Raw genomic sequence first — 25131 nt, 5'->3', positions numbered from 1 at the left:
GAAGGCACCGGCGTTAACCACTGAGCTAACACTCCAGTGAGCTAACACTTCAACCCACCCACTCCATTTTGTATATAATTTTGCTTTTTCACATGGCCTTAGATGCAATTTGGTGCTCCAAATGAGATTTTTTTTCTCATTTGGAAATGAAAAAGGGGTTTTATGACTTGCGAAGCGGGGGGGGGGGGAGGGGGTGGGGCGGAATGATACTTCCGCCCCTCCATATTTTTCACTGGGGGGGGGGGGCTGGCGCCCCCAGCCACCCGGTTCCTACGCCCTTGAACTTGACCATTCAAGTTTCAAAGTAATAAAGGAGCCATGCAGTATTATTTTTATACTTTTTATTTAACTTTGAGGCTTAAAACATTTTAATATGTAATCAATATTAATTTAAAAATACTGCATGAGACATGCGAAGAATTCTTACGCATTGAGTAAAATCATTAGTATATGAAAGCGATTATTAATCTTCATTTGTTGAAAGAAAATCTGAAGTTGGTCTTAGTTTTATCAATTGCAGTCTTACATCATTTAATTAAGAAGAAATTATTAAGAATTAAGAAGAAATTATTAAGAATTAAGAGTATAAATTTCTCGAAGGATTATGCTTTCAAATGCTAGTCGCTAAGTTTTAGGGGAAGGGTGGAGAGGGGGTGGAGAGAGGGTGGGGCAATGCTTTATTAGGGGGCAGGTAAAACCTATTTTCTATAAAATAAAATCTAACATTTTTTCCTTTTTGGGGGTGGGGGTGGGAAGGGCAGACCAATATTGGAGAGGGGACCCTACGTTAGGTCACTGTCTGTGTAATAACGATATGTTTTGATCATTTTGTTAATCTTACTTTTTTTTTTGCATCTAAACACATGAACCACTGTGAATGTATTTGTGGCATCTAATTTGTACACTGGCGTATAAGTACAAATGCTAACAGTCTGACAGCGCCACGATCTCACTCCTAGTATAATAACACATATCATTATGACTGTTATCATGTAACAATTATAATAATTTTAATAAAAATATTTTTGTTTACATAATTATCATAATCAGCAGTTATTTTACGAACTCTTAAGCGAATGCCGGCGGAGATAGAGGATTGGAATTATTATTTTTATACAAAAAATTGTCAAATGCGTAAATACCACATACCACATATAATATCTCTATGAAATGCATATTTGAATGTACGTCATGCCCACGTCATCATTACGTACAGAAACTGACTACCGTGGTCAGCAAAGAAATGTTTCTGCATAATGTTCATGTTTCACATAACAATTTACTTAAATGTATGAATGCAAAAAAAAAATGTCAAATGCGTAAATTCAACATACCACACAGAATATCTCTATGAAATACATATTTGAATGTACGTCATGCCCAAGTCATAATGTAGTTCGGCAACAAACTACCATGGGTCAGCAATAAAATTCCTTCATATTTATACTCATGTTTCCCATGACAAGCTACTTTATATGTATGGATGGATGGGGAAAGCACACAACCCTCTAGTTCAATATTTCACATTCGTCAAATAAAAGGCTAATAATAATAATAATAATAATAATTATAATGAAGGAATGTGAAGGAACTTTAGGTTTTGCTTCATACTGCTCTGACAGATTGAGAAACCTCTCGGAAAATGTGGTGGTTGACAACTTACTACACTGGGTTTGGAAATTGCGGTTGTGTAAAAGCAAGATAAATCCATGAGTCATTGATATGGGGGGGGGGGGGGGACTTGTGTTCACTACAAATCGCCAAGTTTTAGGCCAGAGTTTATAGATACCGTTACAATGTTCTGTAAATATGTATGACAAAATTAAAATGCTGTATACAGATATTACACTTGGAAATATGCCAGAAAAAAATGGTACAAACTTTGCGAGGTTAAATGATCAATAAACATAATAAACAAAACACTTACGGTGAATGCAATAGTAAATCAAGGATATATGTCACTATTTGGCAATCGGCTTTGTAAAAGATATACTAAAGTTGGTTGAAATATTTAATACTGACGTTGTATATTTATGTCTTTCATACATTTTCTTCCTTTTTATTACTTGTATCATTGGATGTAGTATGAGATGTCCTCACCATAGTTGTATGAGTCGCATATGGTTTTACGAAAAACGTTTTAAATCTACCGAAAGTTTCTGAAATTTCTGGATTATTTACAGCCAGGACATAAAACATGAATATTCCCTGAGAAGCGAGAAATATTGAAAATAATGCCGAAAAGACGACTCCAAGAATGGTGCTAGTAGTCGCAACAGATAAGAAACCGAATATCCAAGAAAGTCCCAGAAGAATCCAAAAGAGGATTGGTCCTTTGATCCTCGCCAACTCAGCTTTCCGTTTGGCTTTGCCTTCTGAGAAGATGATGTTTCGACAGCTGACGCGGTACGTGATTAAGATGAAGACGACGGCGTTGAACGAAAAGAGAAGAAATATCGGTGCCAGGAAACCAAAGTAGAACGGAACGCCCGGATGTAGGAAACAGCTTTGAAAAGAAGTTGTTATAACATTAATAAGCACCGTTATATATAACCAAAGGAAGCGGAAGAAGATTCAAGCTGGTACGCGGGATGGGGGGGGGGGTGATGGGGGGGGGGGAGAGGAACACATTTCGAAGGGCATATGGGTATGTGACCTTGATTCGAGGAAGCAAACCGCAAAATCTCCCCAGTCCCGAACGTCCCGAACGTCCCGACAAAATGAGCCCTCTATTACGTTTCTGTACCACAAATTCCAGTGTTTGAATATTATGCAAGAAAACTACTTTTTCATGACTATTTTCTGCTAATTTTGCAACCAAAGAGCACTTTCTAATTACAATGTTCACAACGTCTCAACTAATGGTTACTTTTAAGGACCAATTGGGTACTTTGTTCTTTGCATAAACAGAAAAGAAAATGCTGAGGGCTTTTCTCCCCTTCTCATAACTGGGTGTAAGGGAGGGGGAAGGAGAGGATGATGATAATGTTAGTAATAGATGTATTTGTGTCAAACGGTACACGGTAGCCCGATCTATAGATACCTGGCAATAGCTTACATTTTGGTCAGTCTTAGTTTTGATATCAATATGACACCTTCTCACACGATGAGGCTTATAGGACCGCTTTCTCCGTATATATATATATATATATATATATATATATATATATATATATATATATATATATATATATATATATATATATACGGTATGTCTTGTACTTCCCCATTTTGGCGGCAATATTGCCCGCAAATCTTGGCAAAACAAGAAACAATTTATAAGATCATTTCCTTCAGGTTCTCACCCTCCAGATTAACCACGGACATTGAATAATGTTAAATTTGACAATAACGAGACAGACAGACAGACAGACATGCGAACAGCTTAGCAAGGTTATTTTGAAATTGGCAGAAAAAAAGGTTGTTACTATATGGGTGACCATTTATTGAATTTTATAGCAAATGTTGTGGTTATCAAATGCATTGTTGTTGCTACTCACTAATCCGTATTTATCTCATAGTCGTGTGAGTCAAGGAAGAATACCAGTATGGCAGCAGAAAGAGATATTCCTGAAGAAAAAACAAAACGATATTTGGTCAAGTCCTTATTTAAGAAAATCACCCTGAAAAGGAAAAATCTTTCTACTTTCAGGCAGTTTGTTTCAAATCTTTGGAGCATAAGATATAGAAAAAGGTCTGTCACCAAATATAAACTCGGATAAAATATCTCTTATCCTAGCTGTTGGAATGACCTCAGAATTATGCCAACATTAAAATCAGTGATATTAAGCATTTCGAAAGATAAAAGCAAAAGCAGTTCAACGATGATTTTAGGCAAAAAATTAATATTGATATGCTTGTAGACCGTTAATAAACATTGTTATCAGCCGGGATTATATTTCTATAACCTTTTTATATTTCTTGAGGTAATGACTCTTTAAACATCCGTGGCTCATTGGTTAAATCGGCTGGACTACTTAGTCTAATATACAGACAAGTAAGTCAGTTCCTCAGATGCAACAGGGAAGCATCCGTCTTTTATGGCTGTTTTGAGTACTAAAATTAGTAAAACAATGGATCCACATTAAACATTTAGGCCTTCAACCGAGGAGGTGACGTCATCATCAAATTTAGTCTTAAAGGAGCATTCGAGATGTAGCAAATTTTAAAAGTGATTATCTTGAAAACCAGAACAGCTGTAGAAACATTCGTAGCGCTTAATATCTTTTTCTTGGACTAAAACCTAACAAGATATAAATTCTGCCTAAAGGAATAAGATTAATTAAGTTCACACATGACTGCACACGTGACTGCAGCCTCGCGGGGAAAGAGATTTCAGTTACTATGTACATAATGTGATTCTCATTTCGTATCAAACGCATTCATGCTCATACTTTTTAAGAAAAAAAGTCGCCCAGGAAAGAACCTGGGCACGAAAACCAAACTACCAAAACGACCGATCCGCTCTCAGCCCCAGTCTCCTTGCATCGGGACTGTCACTGTGTGATCATCGACGGGTGTGTATCACCATTCCCCTCGAAAGGGAACAGATACTACATATGATCTTAGCCAAAAGGCCGAAAAGCGAACATGCATTCATGTTCATAGACAAAGTATATACTCACCCCAAGCATACGCCATCCCGAAAGACACCAAATGTTTAATCTTATTTCTCTTCACCAGCCAGAGAAACATAAACATATTGAAGGCTTCGACGGACATCCAAGCCATTGACAAGAGGCAGAAGAAATGGATCAAAGTTGCGATGATTTTACAGTTTCTGGCATTACTAGTAGCATCTACTCCAAGGAGGAATGTAATATACATCGCTACCAGAGCCAAGGAAAGGTTGACATGGACCTGTGTTAGCTGTTTCTTTCGTGCTGATCTTTAATATGGTAAAGAGTTAATGAATAAACATGATCTTTTGCTTTCACTCCGCCCATAAATTAATTAGGAAAAACAGTGCATGACCACCGAAAGTGACAAAGAGTAGCAGGAATTGGAACTTTTACGCCTTGAGAAGACTGTTAGCATGAGGGGGGAAGTCAGTGCTTACTGATTTCTGCACCGTTTTTTTCCGATTTCTGCACCTCATGAAATTCGGCATAGAATTCATATTTGAAAGCTAATTGGTACGCTTGACGTAACAACGTATATGCATCACAAGGTTTCAAAATCAAGTTAACTAAGTGGAATTGTATGGTCAAACGATGGGAAAACACTCTCCATATACGTTGGTCATGCGTGCAGATTTACTACAAATAAAGAGGGGTGTTGCCTTCTGGTGATTGAGTCCGACTGCCATTTAGGGGATGTGAGGATATTCTCCTAGACAAAAGACGTTAAATGATGCTTTCTGAAGCATATTTAGGCTATAAATTTGGTGAACATGCGAGGTTTGCTAATAACTAAATTCGTGAGGACCTGGATCGTCGCATGTATCCTGCAACAACAAATTCAACAATAACTAGAAGAAATACCGCCTACTTCTTATCTCTTCTGAGAAAAAACATGAAAAGTTACTTGATGCAGACACCGGTGAGGATGCAGACGATTAAACCAAGGATGGAGATGACGCAACCAATATTGGTGATGACGTCAATAGCGAATGGTGGAGCGGTGTAGTCGTCTGTTGTTACTCTCTGTAACAAATGAATTAAAATAAATTAATCTAGATCATGTTAGATCAACTTATGTTTAGACTATTATCATGAACTTAAAGATGTGAAGCATATACTATATAAGAGGTATGTTAATGACGTTATACTTCGGTACAGCACATGTAAGTGGCGTGCGCAGGATTTCAAAGATAGAGGGGTGTGGGTGGGAGAAGGGGTGGGGGAAGAAAATTATTTATTTCCCCTACTAATTTATCTTGGGGCATAGATCTTTATGGAAGTGCCAGATGTGAATCAATGATTTTTATAAAGGCTGTGCTTATAAATACTGTTGATTTTGGAGAAGGTTAAAATGCGGATTGTACAACCGTAGCATGGGTCTATAATCCTTCCAATGTAACAAACCGGTAACTGAACTATTTCTTCCCACTGCCATAGCGCCACTGATACAGTTTGTGATAACGTTCTCGTAACTAATCACATTGTAATATTATCGCATTTATCGCGTTGCTGAATTTCGACGACACATTGTCGAATTTTCAACAGACAGACGTTATGTCCCTGTTGGCTTGCCATGAATGAATGGACTATGAACTGACAGGTTTTACGTAGTCAAGGTTTGAGTACACGATAGGGTCAGTATGTCTAGGTCTTTACAGAAGTGCAAAGTTCTCCACTGGTAAGAATATATTAGTAATTTTGGAGCTTACAACAAAAACCGCAAAACTTGTCAAGTGATTGCAATGACAGGTCACGTGGGTATCGCCGCTCTTCGTAACGTCCCTACAACCATTTGTGGCCCATTCTCCAAGCCGAGTGACGTCGTTGTAGCGCCAATAAACGCATTTTCGTTCCAAACTGCCAAGGGTAACATTTTCCTCTATCTGTATTTCAAAACAATTAAGAGAGATCGGTTATTTTAGCGTAAGACCGGGGATATTTCAGTTGCTTTATCCCTTGAAACGCTAAGAAAAGTGAGTGACTGACGTCACAACAACAGCTGATTTCATTCCGAAGAAAAGAATGTCAAAGATGAATCTCACTGAATTGTAAATGTCTGAGGTGTTCATATTGAACCATGATACGGTACACAGCTACGCGAAGAATGTGTACATTACAGTTTTTCGGCGATGAAGTTTGGTATTGAACTGCCGATCTGGTGCCGGAGAGGCCGATCTTTTAATTAGCAGGTTTCCAATGGTCAAGCTGGACGCTTAGTAGTATTACACGTACAGTGGTTCAACTGAAAAGGTATAGTGCCCATGTATAATCATGTGAAGTCTTACAATAAGCCTTAATTTGGAATTTATTGTATTTATTGAACTATTTATAGGAACGCTAAGTTTTCAATTGCAAATGAAGTTTCTGGTTCAAATTTGGGGCTAAATAATCGACGAGACTATACGTGGAAATATTACGTTTGTGGTGATCACATGACAAAATTTGAGGGCGCTATTTCACTTGTTATACTTTCCTTTCATTCTATAAACATTAGTTGATGGGTTTGAACCATTGTTCTAATCTTGTAAGTTAAGATGTGCACACACCCAGTGGTGATCGGTTAAATGTCGTCGACTCAATGATTGATCATTATTATGATAGTCATGGGACGGTCATTTGCATAATTTTTATATTCATTGTTAATGGATTTAATGTTAATGGATTTAAAGGTAGTAATCTAGTGTCCATGCATCATGGCATTAACAATATTTTACCCTTGGCCTCTTCCCTCCTCGGTGCACGTCCCTTCAGTAGCAACATGAACGGAGGTACAACGTATAATAGAACATTAAACTGCGTTGATGAATTGATTCGGACTAGTCACGTATAACTAACTACAAGAATACAGTTTTGTCAAGGTTCATTTACCTCGAAGGTCAAGCAAGCTAGGTGTAACTTTTTCATGGTCCCAAATTTCTAATCATGTGGGCGGGAATATACACTTTCCGTAGATGAGATTACATATTTCATGGATCTTTTGGAAGTAATGGAAGAATTATTCACTTCTCATGTGTATACTTCACGGTTCAACAATTTCCTACAGATTTTACAATCACTTATACAAATGTTAGAGAGTTTGACATCTGGAAGGAAACTAGTAAATCGGACACCTCTGTACTGGATATAACTTTTTACTATTAACATAAAAGGGCCTTTAACTTGTTTTCATGTTCAAAGGATTTGTTATTCCTACATTATGTGCTATGTATCAAAATATGCGAAAACGGTGCAGGAATTGATGCAGTATACTTACGAATAACCGCAACCGTATGATCACCGGGTCACTCTCCGGTAAATCGTCTAGCGTCACAGTTTCTTCACCAACCGACGCTGAGATTACCTGAGTTTTGATCATAAAGTCTTCGCCGTTAATTTCCAAGTCTTCTGTTACTGACGTCATTGGAAACAATGACGCGTCGTTGAATATAATGAAGCTTAGCGGGATGGCTGATACGTTTCCAATATCTAGGAAGATGTTAGAACATAAAATCCTTTTACACGAGCTTAGTTTGCTTGTCCTTCAAAGAGGCACAAACCCTACCATCATTATAGGTTCATAATTATGATAGAGATGAAAGTCATGAAAACATCGCCAAACAGCTCAGTAAAATCTTATTCCATTTAGTGAATACTGCAAATTTAGTCTCCCTTCACACTGCACAATGCCTGGAATTTTGTCCATGGTTCCTCTTCGCAAAGATACTTATAATATGAGCCCAATATGGGGGTTGGGTTGCGTCTCACAGGCATAATTTCGACTTATAGACAGAAAATTCAACAAATTAGTCCAAAAAATTAGAAGAATTACATGTAGTGTGTCAATTCCGTGCAAATCATTGGATGGTGGAACTAATGTTTGTAAAAGACTAATTTGTTCAGTTTGATGATGGACACAATATTATGAATAACATACAATAAGAAAATTCACAAACTCTCAATAAAAAGTGTTTGATAGTTTATCATAGGGCTACGTTTTGAAATTTTGGTGGGATTTTAAGCATATCTGTATCATAATAAATATACTTGTGATACCCCCCCCCTCTCCTCATCCCACCCTCCAAAGCTAGGAGACGCAAATGCAAAGTATTCTCATAGTCTATGCATGTGATAAAGATACTTGGGAAGAACAGCGTCCCCTGTCCCCTCATCTCACATTTGAATATTAAAATGCAGCATACACCGCATGACATATAGAAGAAAACCTATCTTCTTCTCCTTCTTCAATGTATTCTATAGTCACTAAATGATAATCACCTTTTTGAATTTTAATAAGCACGGAATCTGGCATCGTAATAGATGACGTCACGTTGAATTCCATGAGATCACCAGTCATGAGCCCAATTGTAGCATCTGTAAGGCCCCTATCATTTTCCGTAGCATTATGTACATCGACGACATTGTACATGTCAAAAAATGTCAGCTTTTGTCGTAATGTTGAAGGGCTGACAAGAGTTGCAAACAAGGCTACGTTATCCACCGTCACTGTGACGTTCTTGCCCTCCTCTTGAATATTCATAGCATACTGTTCTAACAACAGCGGAATACGACCAATTTCTGGTACAGCTTCTAGAATATCAGGGTTGATATTCATAACGTCATTGGTAATTTGGACTAAAGCGGTCGTGATCTGGGTCGAAAAACAGATGTTTGAGACTCATTAATTGCAGATGCCTTTCAGTGACGTGCACAGGATTTAAAACTGGTGGGTGTAGTGGGGGTGGGTGGGTGGGGAGGAAGGGGGTGGGGGTGGGTGGGTGGGGAGGAACAGAATTCCCCGCGACGAGTTAGGTAGAGGCATGAAGCATGAACCTTTATTGACGGGCTATAAGCGGATCCAAAATGTTACGAAAAAGGGGTGTGGTTGTGGGGTGATTGAGTGCGATTCCCTGGTTTTCCTCTCTCAGAAATTATAAATCGAAGTTTTATTGGTCTAATGAAGCATTCTGAGGCATATTAGACGATAGCAATTAGCTTAATTAGCTCTCAAAGCAAGATTATGCTAATAAATACAATTGAACTTAAAAAAACCTGGTTGAACGTTTCACCCGACTGATGATGGACAGGAGGGTGGGGTGTGGAAGGGGGTGGATGTGGATGTGGCCCCTGGGGCCCCCTTACGAACGCCAGTGATGCATTTAAGCAGCAGGAGTAGTTTAGGTAAGGTCGAATAATGTTCCTGAAGGAAACTACGTTAAAAAAGCTCATCGCTTTTCCTTCAAAGAAATCTACTTTTCCCAAAATGAGTTTATTAAATAGTGCAAAGGTTCACGCTACCAATAAAAGCAAAAACATTGTCCAACCAAATTCTTGTACACATGTGGAACAGACAATAAACATAAAGTCACATCTGCGATGTAAGTGTAAGAAAACGTTAAAAGATTATACCTCTCACGGTTTGTGCACAAGTAAGGTTCTTTAAATCATACATAACGATGACAAAATGACATACATTTCTAATATACGAACACAAGGGGAGGCGGTGGGGTGGATGGATCGGGGGGACTGGATGGGCATACTTCCAAAAGGAAAAGGGACAGTTATTATTCGTCCAATGATCATCAGAAGAGAAAAAATTGACCTCTTATGATCTCTCTATCTTTTCATACAGTGGCGTACACAAATCCGGGAGTGGGTTGTCTGGGTTGGACATGTCCCCATCCCCACAGTCGATTCGGGGTATAACTTCAATTGGGTGAATTTTTTACATAAAGTCGGAGAAAACAACAGACCACTGCCCCGTGTTCAGCTACGGTATTTCGTAAACGTTCATAACTAAATCAGTGTTACTCAGGACACCTTTTGAATATTGTGTGCACGTCACTGGTAACATAAATAGGTACTGCATGCCCCTCCCCCATCACGGTAACATATATACTTAATAACTTAATAAACATAACTTTAGCAGGTACTGCAGGCACCATCATGATGTACATATATACGTAAATTTATAGAGCAAGTCAGCAGTCCGGAACTGCATATCTCAACATGTTACTCATATGATAAGTGAAAGGTAACACCATACCTCGTCGGAGACGGCATTTAGCTGAACGATACTTTCAAATATTTCTACAAGAAATCTTAATATCTCCATAGATGTGAAATTCGGATAGTCAGACGCTAATGAGAGACTCGTAAGAATGAACACGACGTTTGTCTCAGTTATATTCATCTGTTAAAGAAATATAGAAATGGAAATAGTTGCAAACATTTACCACAGCAGTCCAAGCATGCATTGGTTTACGCATTGATTCAGATATGATGGGGATGAAGGTTCAGGATGAATAGGGGAGGGGGGGGGGGGGGTCTCCATCATCCTTTATTTCATACGTCTGAGGATGCAAACAGTTCGTACATCTGTTCTGCATATGGTCTCAATGAAAATTGTTGAGACACAGTGTGTTATTCTGTACATACGATTCCCAAATTCTTTCCTTTGTTAAGATCTCCGGGGTTGAGGGAGGGAGACAGGTGCCTGGAAGATGTGACTGATGATCATTTCATTCGACCAATCGGAATCCCCAATATGTCTGTATGATTTGGTAGTTACTGCATGCATGCATGGAAATCTATAACTACACGCATAGATACTAGTCTACATCTTGGAGTTGTTTGAGAGAATATATATAATTATGTTCCATTTTTAACCGCATATGGTTGATTCCAACGTTCTGTTTTGTATTATTATACCATTATCTTATATATGATACAAAAACAGTGCTAAATTTTCTAGAAAGAAATGACATAGAAGTTGCTGGTATAGCTTATACTGAATTCATATAAAACACACGTAAAACACACGTAAAACTTGTCAAGTTGTTAAGTGTCTAAATATGTAAATTGATAATATCTCTTAGTACATTTAACACTTTGATACTCCTTTCAGCAAACTTCAGAAACTCTCAAATTTCACCTTTATATAACTCATTAGTTTGCACATTCTACGGAAAGAAAATTCAAATCAATTGAACATTGTCAGTATGGTAAAATGGCTTGGGCACAACAGTTTGTATCCAATCCGCGGGCGACAACAAAAAAGGGCATCGGTATTCCCCCTAAATATGCTGGAAAGTCACCCATGTTCAGATTGCATCAAACACTTTACTCGCCCATACTTAATGCATATTGCCTCAGTCATTGATACTTTAAAATGTGTCATAGAACTCTCCCGCTGCACAATGTCTGAGAAATAATTTGGAGACTCAGAACGTCCAGCAAGAAATTGGTTAAATATTTAGAAATAGTTTAACGTACTACACTTAAGGGCAATCCTGATAGCCTTATATGAATGGTAAAAACAAATAATGACGGAAATATTATATTATCATTGCAACTAAAAAATCATAAAGTTTTACGTAGGGATTGCATATCTGTTATTGTTGAAATATCCTATCACAAATAGCTCCTATACAGGTCCACAGTTTCATATTATTTCTTCGGTCATTTAGTGAATTCAGTTGCTCATGTAGGCCGACGACACAAGGTGAGGAGGAGAGGGGAGGGGAGGGACAGGGGCTACAGCACATGGGATCGGGGTAAAATAGGGAGCCGGGAAAACAAGGGATGCAGAATCGGGTATTCTTACTTTTCGGGTTGAGTGCAAAAAGGGGTTAACATAACTTTCCAATCTTGCTCTCGAAGCCTCTGTGCACTTTGCCGCAGTTTGCGTGGAGCACTTTCCTCAATTGTCTTATCGTTGATCAAAGTTCTGCCGATAATTAAGCAGGCAATTACGTTGAAACATCCTTGTTCACCTCATCGGTTGACGTCAAGCACATATTACTGTGCATGCTGGATGCGATAGTCGATGGTACAAACTTGGAAATGTCAATCACGTGTTTCATGGTTTTATTCAATTTGTCGTAAACCATATTCAATTCACATTGGTTATGTTTTGCACACCTTTGTACACTTCAGACCCAAGCGTCCCAATCTACGGGTCGCGACCCAAGCATGGATCGCATGGTTTTCAGGGCGTCGTTAGGTGGTGGGGGTGGGGGGATAATTAAACAAAGGTGATCCACAAGTGAACACTGCTTTGGATGAAATCTGCTTTCCTTAGTTTGATAATTATGTGACTGCGTGTGTGTTGTTGTTGTTTACTAACTTTCAGTCGATGTGTTATGAATGGAATAGTCAAACCTGTCAAGTTACGTTTTAATCATCAATCACCATGGAGATTACTGATATTTGCATATATATATATATATGTATTATTTGGCATTGGGTCACCAAGGAAACGGTATGTGAAGCAGGTCCTCAACACACTCTCTTAGTCCGCCAATGCTGTGTATGAGTTAATTTCATAATCTAAGTTATAAACTCACCTTGTAAATTTCTTCCGTTGTTCTGACACGAATCTCTAAATAAACAAATGATAGGAAAAAAAGAAATAAAACAGTGTTATTTAACCATCAGCGTGCACCGCTGAACATAATAGAGCATGGAAATATCCACAAGTTTCTTGTAACACATTCCTTCCCCAGTCCACCCTCAGACATAAGCCGTCCAACTTTCCAAGTAAGCATTTTTTCTTTCTATTATTTTTTCTTTTGTGGGAGTTCATCATCAGACTGTATCGTGTATATGTAATGTTTACGTCAATAAAGTTACATGCAGATAAACATGTAAACATGTAAACATGTAAATAAAGTAAGATACGTACCGCTGCACACGCCGTTTTCGTCTCTCATGAAATTATCCGGACAAAGACACTGTATATCTCCATCGACATCCTTACAAGTTTCATTCTCAGAACATCTGTCGCCAAAATTGGTACAATTTAGCTCCACTGATATAGAAAATATTAAAAATAAAAAGTAAATAAAATAAAGGTATCAGACGAAAAAAAGAAGTTGTTCGTCTCTTTTACATTATCTCTAATTATAATTTCTATGTTTATTCACACACACAATTTCAAAATCAAATACAAACGTTTGGTTTTTTCTTTGTGCAAAATCATTTCATGTTGTTAATATCGTTTGAGGATTTTTTGTACCCCGTTATGATATTAATTGCAGAGTTGAAGAAGACCTCTTTAGTTCTACGTTCTATATACAAATACCTACATACTACCATATATGGTATACATATACATGGTACATATACATGGAGTTCATAATACACCTGGTGTGAAAGTGTTAATCTTTCTTATACGTAAAGACCTTTCGAGGGCGTTAGAGGGAGTTGGGTGGAGCGGGGTTTTATTGGGGTTTTTTTTGGGGGGGGGGGGGGTTGGGGGTTGGGGAAGGGGATTGCAAGTTAATACTCACGGCAGGTGTACTGAACCCTAAGGAACTTAGATACGCCAGAGCAAGGGTCTCCATAAACGTTATTATGAGCAAATACGGAACAATCCGTCTTTTTCTCGCACTTTTTCCTCGTAATATTCAATGCTGATGGTGTTGAGGCGCACTTCTTAAACTATTAAGAGATGGAAAGGTAGAAAATAATTAAGTATAACATTTGAGCAGCTTGGGGCATCTCACAGAAGTGCAACGATAGTATGACACAATGAATAACGTAGAAATTAGAATGACAGCACGAAAACCGGTCCCCGTCGTCTAGCCCCCACCCCCTCCTTCCTTCTCCCTCGCTGATGAAACATGGAATCTCAGAAACTCTCTAACCATCAATGCACACACGTCTTCTTGTATTTATGGATGGAAATATAGAACGGTTTCTTTTCCGGCATGACATGCCCGACCAGATGTTATACAATTGAACATATATTATGACGTGAAAAAAATGTTTTCAAAATAGTCGACCATCCAGACACATAATTCAAGTATGGTTTCCTGATCTTTACATACCGCTGGAGGACATGTAAAAATATTATCTCTTCCGTATAACGCATACTCTATCTTGATTACTCCCACTTCACACGAGATGATAAGCTGATACCGTTCACACGCGACCTTTTCAAGAGCATCTTGATGAGAGAAAAAAGGAAAGAAAAATCTTTATATCAATCGAACAGCCGGTCCGGAAACTTATAAAGTGATATATTCCATTTGGACTTCGCCAGGACCCGCAATAACTAATATATGTATATATATATATATATATATATATATATATATATATATATATATATATATATATATATATATATATATATATATATATATCATATATATATATCAGCGTCCATAGCCTAGTGGTTAGGGTGTCCGCGTACAGAGCGGGAGGCCCGTGGTTCGAATCCCGGTGGAGGCTGAAAGTTTTTTCACTGTTCTTGATTTTCCAACTCATTACGATTTTCATATATATATATATATATATATATATATATATATATATATATATATATATATATATATATATATATATATATATATATATATATATATATATATATATATATATATATATATATATATATATATACATATATATATATATATATACATATATATATATATATATATATATATATGTATATATATATATATATATATATATATATATATATATATATATATATATATATATATATATATATATATATATATATATATATATGTTGATACTAGATGAGACTAGTGGAACACTAGTAGTTGTAACTCGGAGTTTCACGCTTTATTGCGATCTTCAGACAAGTCCAATGGACATAGAGCACTCTGCGCCAAGATAGACGCCAACCTACTCATTATATATATATATATATATATATATATATATATATATATGTATATATATATATATATATATATATATAGATATATACGTATGTATATATATATATATATATATATGTATATATATATATAATATATTTATAACTTAATACATCGCCGTTGCCAGTCTCCGAGATGTAGAAATAAATTTTTCGACATACTGGGACCCATTTTTTAGGCGAGCCCAATAGCCCGACTACAATATCGATGTATCTTTCAATAGTTATGTAGCAAGGAACGCCAATAAAATGTCAACAACATACAGCGAGCCGCATGAATGGAAGTATATGATATGCAAATAGTGGGGGCAAGTTTAGACCAATCACTTAAGCCCTTCAAAGAGTATGATACGAATATTGTTTACAATTTAGTAATTTAGGTTTGTTTACAAGTGACGAAAACTTCGGGCTATCGCAGCAAACCAGTGCATGGTCATGATACGGAAACTTGAAGGTGCCATGATGGCCAATCTGTCACCTATCCAGTGATGGGTAGCGTTAGCTAGTGAGAACTTCTATAAGGACTTCAAGACTACACTACTATTATGATTTAGTGTGTAAGTCAATGGGGAATTTAAATGCAGCGTACTATCATTCAATAATTATAAAGCAAGGAACGCCAAAAAGGTCACCAAACTAAAGCTATAGTCTCATTTTTACTCAAGGAGATACATTGTGGCCTAGATTGGTAGCGTTAACAAACTAGCAAGCGGGGATGGGATGGGAGAATGGAGGACTACTCCACATTTTTATAGACGTGGATTTAAAAGTCAAAGCATGCAATGGTTAAAATTAAATTGTAAGAAATAATGGTAGTGTGATGATACTATCTGCAGTCCTAATCTTTAACTTCGATCTGGTAATGCCTGCAGAATGTAAAAAAAAACAAACAATGGGTATGTTTACTACGTGCTCCATTCAAGGTCACTAACGGTAAACATAAGATATCAGAGGTCATAGCTTACAAGCTTCACAGGGTATAAACAAAACATGGTAAATTAGTAATGAGTTTAGAGTGAAGTGCACTGTATGTTATATTCTATAGACAGGCCTGCACTATATTGCGATGAACGTATGGATGATGCATTAATAATTCAAAATCATATAATTCATTGCAGGACGACGACTTAATGGGAGCGAATTTCACTCTCACTAAACAGAGAATTCATGGTTATTCCGCTCTAAACTAGCGAGCATTTTACGTTTTAGCGTTCAATCGAGAGATGTCAGAGTTCACTCTGAGGAGAATACTGATATCACAATCTATAAACAGAGATAATTGTAGATATTCTCGAAAAGTGAATTCTCACTGTTTAAAGTTAAAGAGCAGTGAAGATAATTTCCAAGCTTGGGTATACTAATGGCATCTTCCGAGATGACATGATGGAATATTTTTTAAAAGCCTACGTACTATATAGACGTAAAACAGTACGTAATTCAGCTCTGTAAAAATCAATTATCACCAGTCTCGACATACCATGGAGATAACATTATTTGACAAACGAAACGTAGACAGTTTAAATTTATTATTTAAATGGTAAATGGTCGCTTCTACGTCACCAGAGTCGACGACCGAGTTTTTCTCGTTCCCCTTTTACTTGTAAAAACCACATCCTCTTTTGTTTAATTTAAGAAGCACGTAATGATACACCTTTGAAACCTACTGTATTACACAAATTACACAAAACAGATACCACAACGAGGAAAACAACAAATGGTTTTTGTTTTTGAAAACAAAAATAAAATTACTCCCCCACCTCCCTCTAAAAAAAATAGCTGATAGAAAAGAACACAATTTGAACCACTCTCAGTAGTGTAGTCATAGCTGTAGGCATATAACTGTTAAATCGAGAATGCGAAGAGTTTACGTGGCACTATGTTGCAATGTTGTTACAAAGTGTGATTTGGGGGTGGGTGGGGGAAGGGGCAGGTGTAGTGGCAGGGGCTATTCTGTGGTCGTTAAGGACGACATGCGTTACCTATTTCCACTGTGTTTATCCCACACTGCGACATTGCTATTGACAGACATTTGATAACTTAATATAATTTCAATACACTGCAGATGGTTAATATAAACATTCCCTTTGTCTTCTAATACCGTGTTTGAAAGGTCATAGGTCAAATCAATATCCTTACATACGGCAAGTATTAGGAACAGAAATGAAGTGATATTATCTCAAAGAAGTAATGGATTCTTCGGCAGACGAAAAGGGATAACCCCGTCTTTAAAAGCAATAATGTGTCTCGATTGGGTTTGACGTGAACGCCCTGTACAAGGTACGTGAACGTTCTGGATGGCCAAGTGGAACGCTCTGTATAGAGAATGTGAACGTTCTGTATATACAGGGGACGTTAACGCTCTGTACAGGGGACGTTGACGCCCTGTACAGGGTACGTTAAGGCTTTGTACAGGGTACGTTAACGCTCTGTACAGGGGATGTTAACGCTCTGTAAAGGGAACGTGAACGCTAAGTACCTGGACAGGAAGATTTAAAACTTTCTTCCGGTGACGTGATTCTGGAGCTGAAGGTAGTCCTGATTCTTGTTTTAAAGTATCTATCTGTTTGTCATATAACAATAATTCACTTCCTATCAAATTAACTCCAAATTATGGTGCAATGATCTATGCGAACTATATCTATCTACAATTTACCGGGTTACTATGAATGAAAATCAAACATTCAGCCCCGATTCTTGTATACAAAGAAGAGTCGACTAATAGTTTCTCGGTAGTGGGCTCACTTTCCCCAAACTATGGTACGTGAAACATCCACCGCGTGGGTCGTGAGCCAGGTACCGTAAAAAAACAATCCGTAAAAGACTATTTTTCCCAATTGAATCTCACAGTCTATTATACTTTACTGCCACAAGGTGATTTGATGTTTGTATATCTATACTAACTATTAATCGATGTGCAATCAATTACTATCAAAGTTTATATATTAATTACCAGTGAATATATTTTATTGGGTGATATGATATCTTAAACACTTGTGAAGGCAGGCTGGATCTACAAGCTAAGCGTTCATTAACTTTATATACTAACAATTATACTGCAGGGGTTGCCGATGAAGCGAGGGGAAAATGCAGCGAATCTAAGATACATATTGAATTTTTCAGTCTAAGCGTTTTTTTATTATGTTTATAGACTAACAATGCTATGTGACACGATAAGTTATGAACGGATGCGAACCCGGAAATTATATGCATCAGTATGAGTGACTACAAAGCTGTATCGGAAATCTTGAGGGAGATATATAAAGAATCCTGCATTTGAAAAAACAGTGTGAAGTTAAACCGTGCAGTTAACTTATAACCTTTTGATCAATACAAGGTAAATCACTTAATGTGATTAGATTCTATAGGCCAATATACTGCAGACCATTCCTCATATGCAACCAAAAATTCAAAGCGCAAACAAGAATTGTATGGCTAAACTGGATTTTGTTTTACTACGATGTAGTACAAATTTGTTAAGGCATTGAATGCCATCCAAAGGTGTTACTCTGTTGGTTATCTGAAGTTAAAATGATTTGGTTGAGTTATTAGAATTTATAAGACAAAAAAAAAAACATTTATGCCTGCACAAAGGATCCGACGTCATCATCTATAAAAAATAATTAAAGTAGCATTCCAGAGATTGAGGTATAAAGGTGGATATCTTGCAAAACCAGAACAGTTTTAAAATCAGTTCTAGTTTCTTCTTGGAGTAATATATCAAGACTAATCATCTCAGTGGCCAATGTAAACATTTAATATATGTATCGTCCCCAACATAGTGCTAAATACAACAGTTGGAATAGATTTTTCTCTTTCTGTTTTTATGTTAGCTTAGTTTAGTACAAAAAAAGGATCAGGAGTGACACTCAAGTCCCAATCAAGGACACTATAGGAGAGAGAAAAAAAAAAGCTGAAGAAACAAACACTCAGACCCGATTACAGTGCTTAAAGTGCTTGTCCAAAGCATTCTTAAACCCATTCATACTATTTGTTAAGTACAACTTTCTCAGGCAAACCGTTCCACTCATTCACAACCCTATTAGATAAAAAAGTTATGCCGAATATTAATCCTACTTTGTGACTTTTGGACTTTAAGACAATGACCTCTGGTACAACTATTATTAGCAAACATGAAAAAGTCAGTGAAGGTAAATTGTCAAAACATACACAATCTTGAAAACCTGAATCAAGTCACCACGTTACCTTTTAAAGGATTGGTTCAGTTGTCATAAATGTTTATGTTATATGAAAGAGGACAATAAAAGAAACACAATGGTGAAAAACTGTTCAAATATCTTTTCGGTTAAAGAGATATTCAAGTGTAAAGTTTTATCAGATTGTGTAGAAACTGCTGAAATCTGACTAGCTGTGATGTCACATCCTCACATTCATGAAAAGTCTTTGTTTTTTTTTCTCTAAATATTTAGTGAGATTTCATGACTTTCAACCAAAAGATATGTCAGGAGATCTCATATTTGTCAAAGGAAGTATTTGAGATTAAACATCTGAAGAATTTTTGATTAAATTATTTTCAAATGTGTTAAAAAATGTAAATAATTTTTACGGAAATATATTCACAAATGTTAAGGAAGTGAGGATGTGACGTCACACCCTCACAGTTAGTCTTTCTACAACAGTCGTTTTCAAAGAAATTTTGATATCTTCAAAGTGTCATATCTCTTTAACAGAGCATGCTATCATGGTAGTTTCTTCACTGTTCTTTTTGTCTTTTTGTGTCAAACACCTGAACCAATCCTTTAAGCTCTAGTTTTTCCTAAGCTCTAGTTAAAACCTCTTGTTTCTTTAATTACTATCTGTATCTATATTTACTATTTGTTGATGATCCGTCAGGTACGAATCATCAACCTTTAAACTAAATTATGACTGATGCCGTCATCAATATCTGTATTACAATATTTCAAATGTGTTGAATATAACAGCCCGTAATAATAGTTCCATAAGTTTTTGAGTGAAAATTTATCGTTGCTTATGATATATACTAGGTCTTTATTTGTCAGTAAGTATTCCTTTCCAAGTATATAAGTTATACCAGTATTTTCTTATCTTTTGCAATTTCAGGTTTGAATGATCCCGTAATATGCATGGAGAAAGTCAATGAATTTTTTTTTTTTGCGGGTATAATTTGACACGACATGTCAATAAAAGAGCACATGTATATTGTGTTTGTGTCATTCACGATGTATAGTATACAAAAAGCTATAATATTCTGTTATATTTTGCGATTGTAAGATTTTGAAATGGGCCAAAACTTAAATAACACATATTTCATACTAAGAAAGACTGGCAAGCGATTATAATTGTACTGCATTGTAAAGGCATATATAGTCCATATACACCTCTCTACGATTGAATACAACTGTATAGAAAAGTCAAGAAGCTTAGGTTGTAAATATATGTGTAAAGTGAAATACTATTAAATATTAAAATTCTAGCAATATTTCCTTCTTGAATTTGGTCAGTTCTTTCCACAGGATGATATTATACGTAGAATTTTAGTTTTGATGTGTCAGCGTCTAAGAAAAAACTGAGTGTAGGTAAATGTTGCAATATTTATGCCTGTTTACAAATCTATTCAGCTTTAAAATATGCTAATTTCGATGGAATGTTCGATGACGTATGCTTTCTCAGTGCACAGCAGAATGTTAAATACTAATCCATTCGATTTAACATAAATTCTAGTAACTCAACCAAATCAGTTTCGCTTAGTTTCACATTAGCAACACAACACACACATTGGTTGATATTCAACACCATTTGTCCTTGTCATGTTATATTTAAGGCCATAAAAAGTCTGAGTTTTTCCTAAATTTGGTTGTGCGTTGCATCTATGGAACAAGCAAGCATGACATTGGATACTGCAAGTACTAAGTTAGTAGGCCTATGGAGCTATCTGGTTATAGCTCCATGGTAGGCCTAACACGTATTCATATGGTTTTGTACTCGTACTTGAATATATTGGACATCGAACTCTGTGGTTTCGTACAGACTAACATTGTACAAGGTCATTGACATATCGGAAGTAGTACACATCTTATAAAGTGTAACGTGATCTTGTAAATTTCAGACCAGACTTATAGAGTATCAGACATTCTGTACGATGAGTACAAACATATCATATCCCATGTTATTAGAGTACAAATGTTAGTACTATACATTATGGGTGAGAGTACGAGGATGTTAAAATGTACATGCTACCGAGCCTATAGGTATAGGCCCGAGTACGAGTAGGCTCTTCAAAATCACGAGGGCGAGTAGGATAGCAGACAACATTCCATGCTGGAATACGGACTCAATAAAAGTCAGTATTAGGATTTACGGATGGGGCCGACAGGAGGGGGGGGGGAGGGATCAATGAGTTATGAGTATGAATATTTATGAGTATAAAAAACATCAAATTTCGAATTGGCTAAAGTTGATCCTTGCCTTATGAAGTACAACTGTTATGTGGTTTGTTACGGTTGTGAAAGTATAATTTTAACCTTTGCAGCTTTCTATGATTTGTACTCTCTTAAATTACTCTTATGTGTTAACACTGTGTACAATGAAGTGCAGACCGTAGTATACAATGAGCAGTACGTGTACTATACTTAAGTTGGTGTTACTCTAACAAGATGGATAAAATAAGTAATAACACATCACCTGAAGGGTTTGTCATAATGCCTATATTGAAAATATTAAATACTGTATAATATTTCTTTCTAAATTCAATCACCCAGTGTGCATGGCTTGATCAGTTTGTTACGTGAATAAGAGATAACCGTTAATCTGTATAAAATGAAGTGTGGTATAACACCCGTAACGTATGTTAGACTTGTCAATAGATGCTAAACTGGGGAAAAGTTACTAACAGACGAATTCATATACTTAAAGGCTGTTTCAGCTAATGACTGGTTAGAAGTCTTAACAACTGTCCCTATATGTTTGACTAGTAAGTATATCTTGTAAAGATGGTTCAAATTGCATATATTAAACGTTTTGCAGTAAAGTGTCATCCACTTTCTGTAAAAATGTGAACGACCTTAATCGCGAAACATTTAGAGTAACCTGGTTAGTCCAGTCAATCATTATGCATATAGGTTTGTGTGCTTAGTATTGTCTGTTGGTAAATCCTCGTCAGTAGCGACTGGTCATAATGTAACCCATGTTAAAAAATTATAACACACATCAGTTTTAAATGATTAACGCATTTACCAGATTTAACTGATAAAGAATCATTTTTAATTGATAAAGCCATAAGAATCGGCTGATTCAGTCGTAAGTTTATTATAAATGATGAATGGCAAACGAAGAAAATGAAGTTTTCATGACTTTCAAATACAAAAAAACAGCTTTAGGTGAGCTAATCTGAAGTAACAATTTCTCGACTAAGATATTGTCTACCTACCTTGTGTTACCGTTTACCTCACTACCGTAATACGTAAGTTGCTTTTCCTTACCGAGTTTGGTATAACATATGCAGGGGTCGAATCAGAAGCTGGATTTTTAACCAACAAACTTAACTTAGAACAGAAGAGTTAACTTACCTGAGTTTTTCAGAATTAACAGTAGCACAAAGCCGATGATACAGACCAGTGGGCTTCTTACTTTCCAGGGAAAACTGGCTTTTTCGTCTTCGAAAATCTTCATGATTGCAACTTGTAAACAGTTCTGAAACGCTGTGTACAAACACGTCTACCCTTCCAATTCCCAAAAAGATTCCGACGAACTCCTTGTACCCTGTTATTAACGAACTATACACACGCACTCTCAACAAGCTTATCGTGTAATCTTGGACGTGACAGTTATATATATTGTCCAGGAGATTGTACCTTCTGTTTTGTAGGTCAACGTTTGAGGACGTCACAACATATATATATTTTATATCAATATGTATGATATACCTGTATGATTGTTACAAAAGTACTTAGGCAATTCTGAAGGACTTAGTAAAATAATTATATAAAGCTGGACTTGTGCTAGTGTCGAAGAGATGGAAAGTGTTTGAAGTCACGCTTTTACTCAAATGCAATTAGAACAAAAACATTGCCAGAAGACTTGGCGATTTTTAAGCTTCTTCGTACAGCAACTGGTAAACCCGCTGATCTATATGGACTGGTACGATATGATTGTTTCTTTCCTTCCGTCATTTATTTAAAAGGTTTGTTGACGGATGACGTCACAGTAGGTTTGTAGAAATAAAGGTTAAGCCCTGCAGAACAACGGATACTAACTCCATCGAGAAAATCATAGAATAAAATGACGTCATTGAAATGATCCATTTCAGAAATTTAAAAAAAAAAGATCTTAGGAACAAAAAATGAATTTTGATAGGGACTATGTTGTATACTATTAAAATGAACTTCTGTAAGGCTATGTAATATTTCTTTGTCACTTTAATATTTCTTTTTTTGTTGTTATTGAGAAATTACTCTATACCCAAATAATGACGACACAATAACACGCATTTTGACTGCAGGCTTCCATGAGAGCATGTAGTCCTCCTCAGGTCTTAGACCTTCAATTGTCCGGTTGAACACTTTCAACCCACCCCCCCCCCCCTCCCCTCTGTGTCTGCGAATAATCTGGATAGTTAGAACATTCAAGGAATACTTTTGATCTTCTTTTTTAAGCAGCTGGCATGCTGAAACTTGATGACATTTAGATCTGTATTTTGCGGTAATTTGTAGTTTGACGCCATTATGACCCAACCGAATATCATTAACACAACATTGACAACCACCTTAATCTAAGATATATATGTGTGGCTAAACCCATTAGCTGCGTGCTTCTTATCAGCGTTCTAATAGGCCTCAAATTATGCAATCGAATCTAGCAAATGTTGTGTCCCACAAAATTTAGGTATATGTATATGATGATGCATGGTTCTTTTTTGCAATCAATAGGAGTTAATAAAATATAAATTAATCATTTCTTTGTTCGCTTTGGTGGACTATATAGTAAGTAATGTTCGAATTGTTCAGCACAAAATGCATTTTCAACGGTCATTCACGTTGCCACTTTTGTTCCGACATATAGACCAAACAATTGCAGTTTCCCACGAGGTTTCCTGGAGGGTTACAATCACTTTAAAATATCTGTTTGTCAGGCCCGTCAGAGAAGTGCTGGAAAGGAGGGAGAGGTTCATCTCGGGGTCCGGAGTCAATTATGGGCCCGGTGAAATAAGGGATAACAAATAAATATGGATTTTCATAATATGTCTAAGGGAAACGGAAGACTTTCAAGAAGGTGTGGGGGGGGGGGGGAGGGTCAGTGACATAACTGTCCCGAACCGACTTTGGAGGCCCCTGTTGTCTGGTTGTTTAGTTTGTGGCAATAGAGAACTGTAAGTAGATTGAATTACCCAGTCAATCAATCGAGCAATAAATGAAGAAGAGAAAATAATAACTCAAGTGAAGAATCATAATAATATTTTAGCCTTTTTAATATTATTATGATACATTTTGTCTCATACATCAGCACTGATATATGACAATACTTCTGATAATATTGTAATTGAAAGAGCTGGTACAAATCATTGTGGACTAGTATAGTGTATACTTGGAAGCTGTATGTAGTTGTATGTGGACCTGTGCATCGCGCGGAACTGTTCGTTACATGGCATGCGATACATGTACTGTCGAGTCACTGTGTGTCCAAATCAAGGGCGTAGGAACCCGGGGTGCTTGGGGGGGGGGGCGCCAGCCCCGCCAGTGAAAAATATGGGGGGCGGAAGTATCATTCCGCCCCCCGCTTCGCAAGTCAGAAAACCCCTTTTTCATTTCTGCTCAGAACATTTTGGCAGAAAAAAATCTCATTTGGAGCACCAAATTGCAT

General features: G+C 36.8%; 1 protein-coding gene across 1 annotated transcript; it reads right to left on the bottom strand.

Moving 5' to 3' along the window:
- Positions 1–326: 326 nt before the first annotated feature.
- Positions 327–23434, bottom strand: LOC139981247 (adhesion G protein-coupled receptor L4-like). Its single transcript, XM_071993474.1, has 13 exons — positions 22842–23434; positions 14432–14550; positions 13892–14042; positions 13285–13410; positions 12947–12981; positions 10645–10791; positions 8877–9249; positions 7876–8087; positions 6332–6505; positions 5527–5645; positions 4626–4888; positions 3501–3570; positions 327–2506 (listed from the first exon to the last, which is right to left on the bottom strand). Exons 1-13 carry the CDS (start codon positions 22942–22944, stop codon positions 2041–2043), a joined length of 2358 nt encoding a protein of 785 aa, XP_071849575.1. The 5' UTR covers positions 22945–23434; the 3' UTR covers positions 327–2040.
- Positions 23435–25131: the final 1697 nt, after the last annotated feature.

This window comes from Apostichopus japonicus, chromosome 15 (genome assembly GCF_037975245.1).
Source record: "Apostichopus japonicus isolate 1M-3 chromosome 15, ASM3797524v1, whole genome shotgun sequence".
NCBI classification, from domain to species: domain Eukaryota; kingdom Metazoa; phylum Echinodermata; class Holothuroidea; order Aspidochirotida; family Stichopodidae; genus Apostichopus; species Apostichopus japonicus.
The sequence above is the reverse complement of the archived record's forward strand: the minus strand, read 5'-3'. Positions and strand labels throughout refer to the sequence as shown.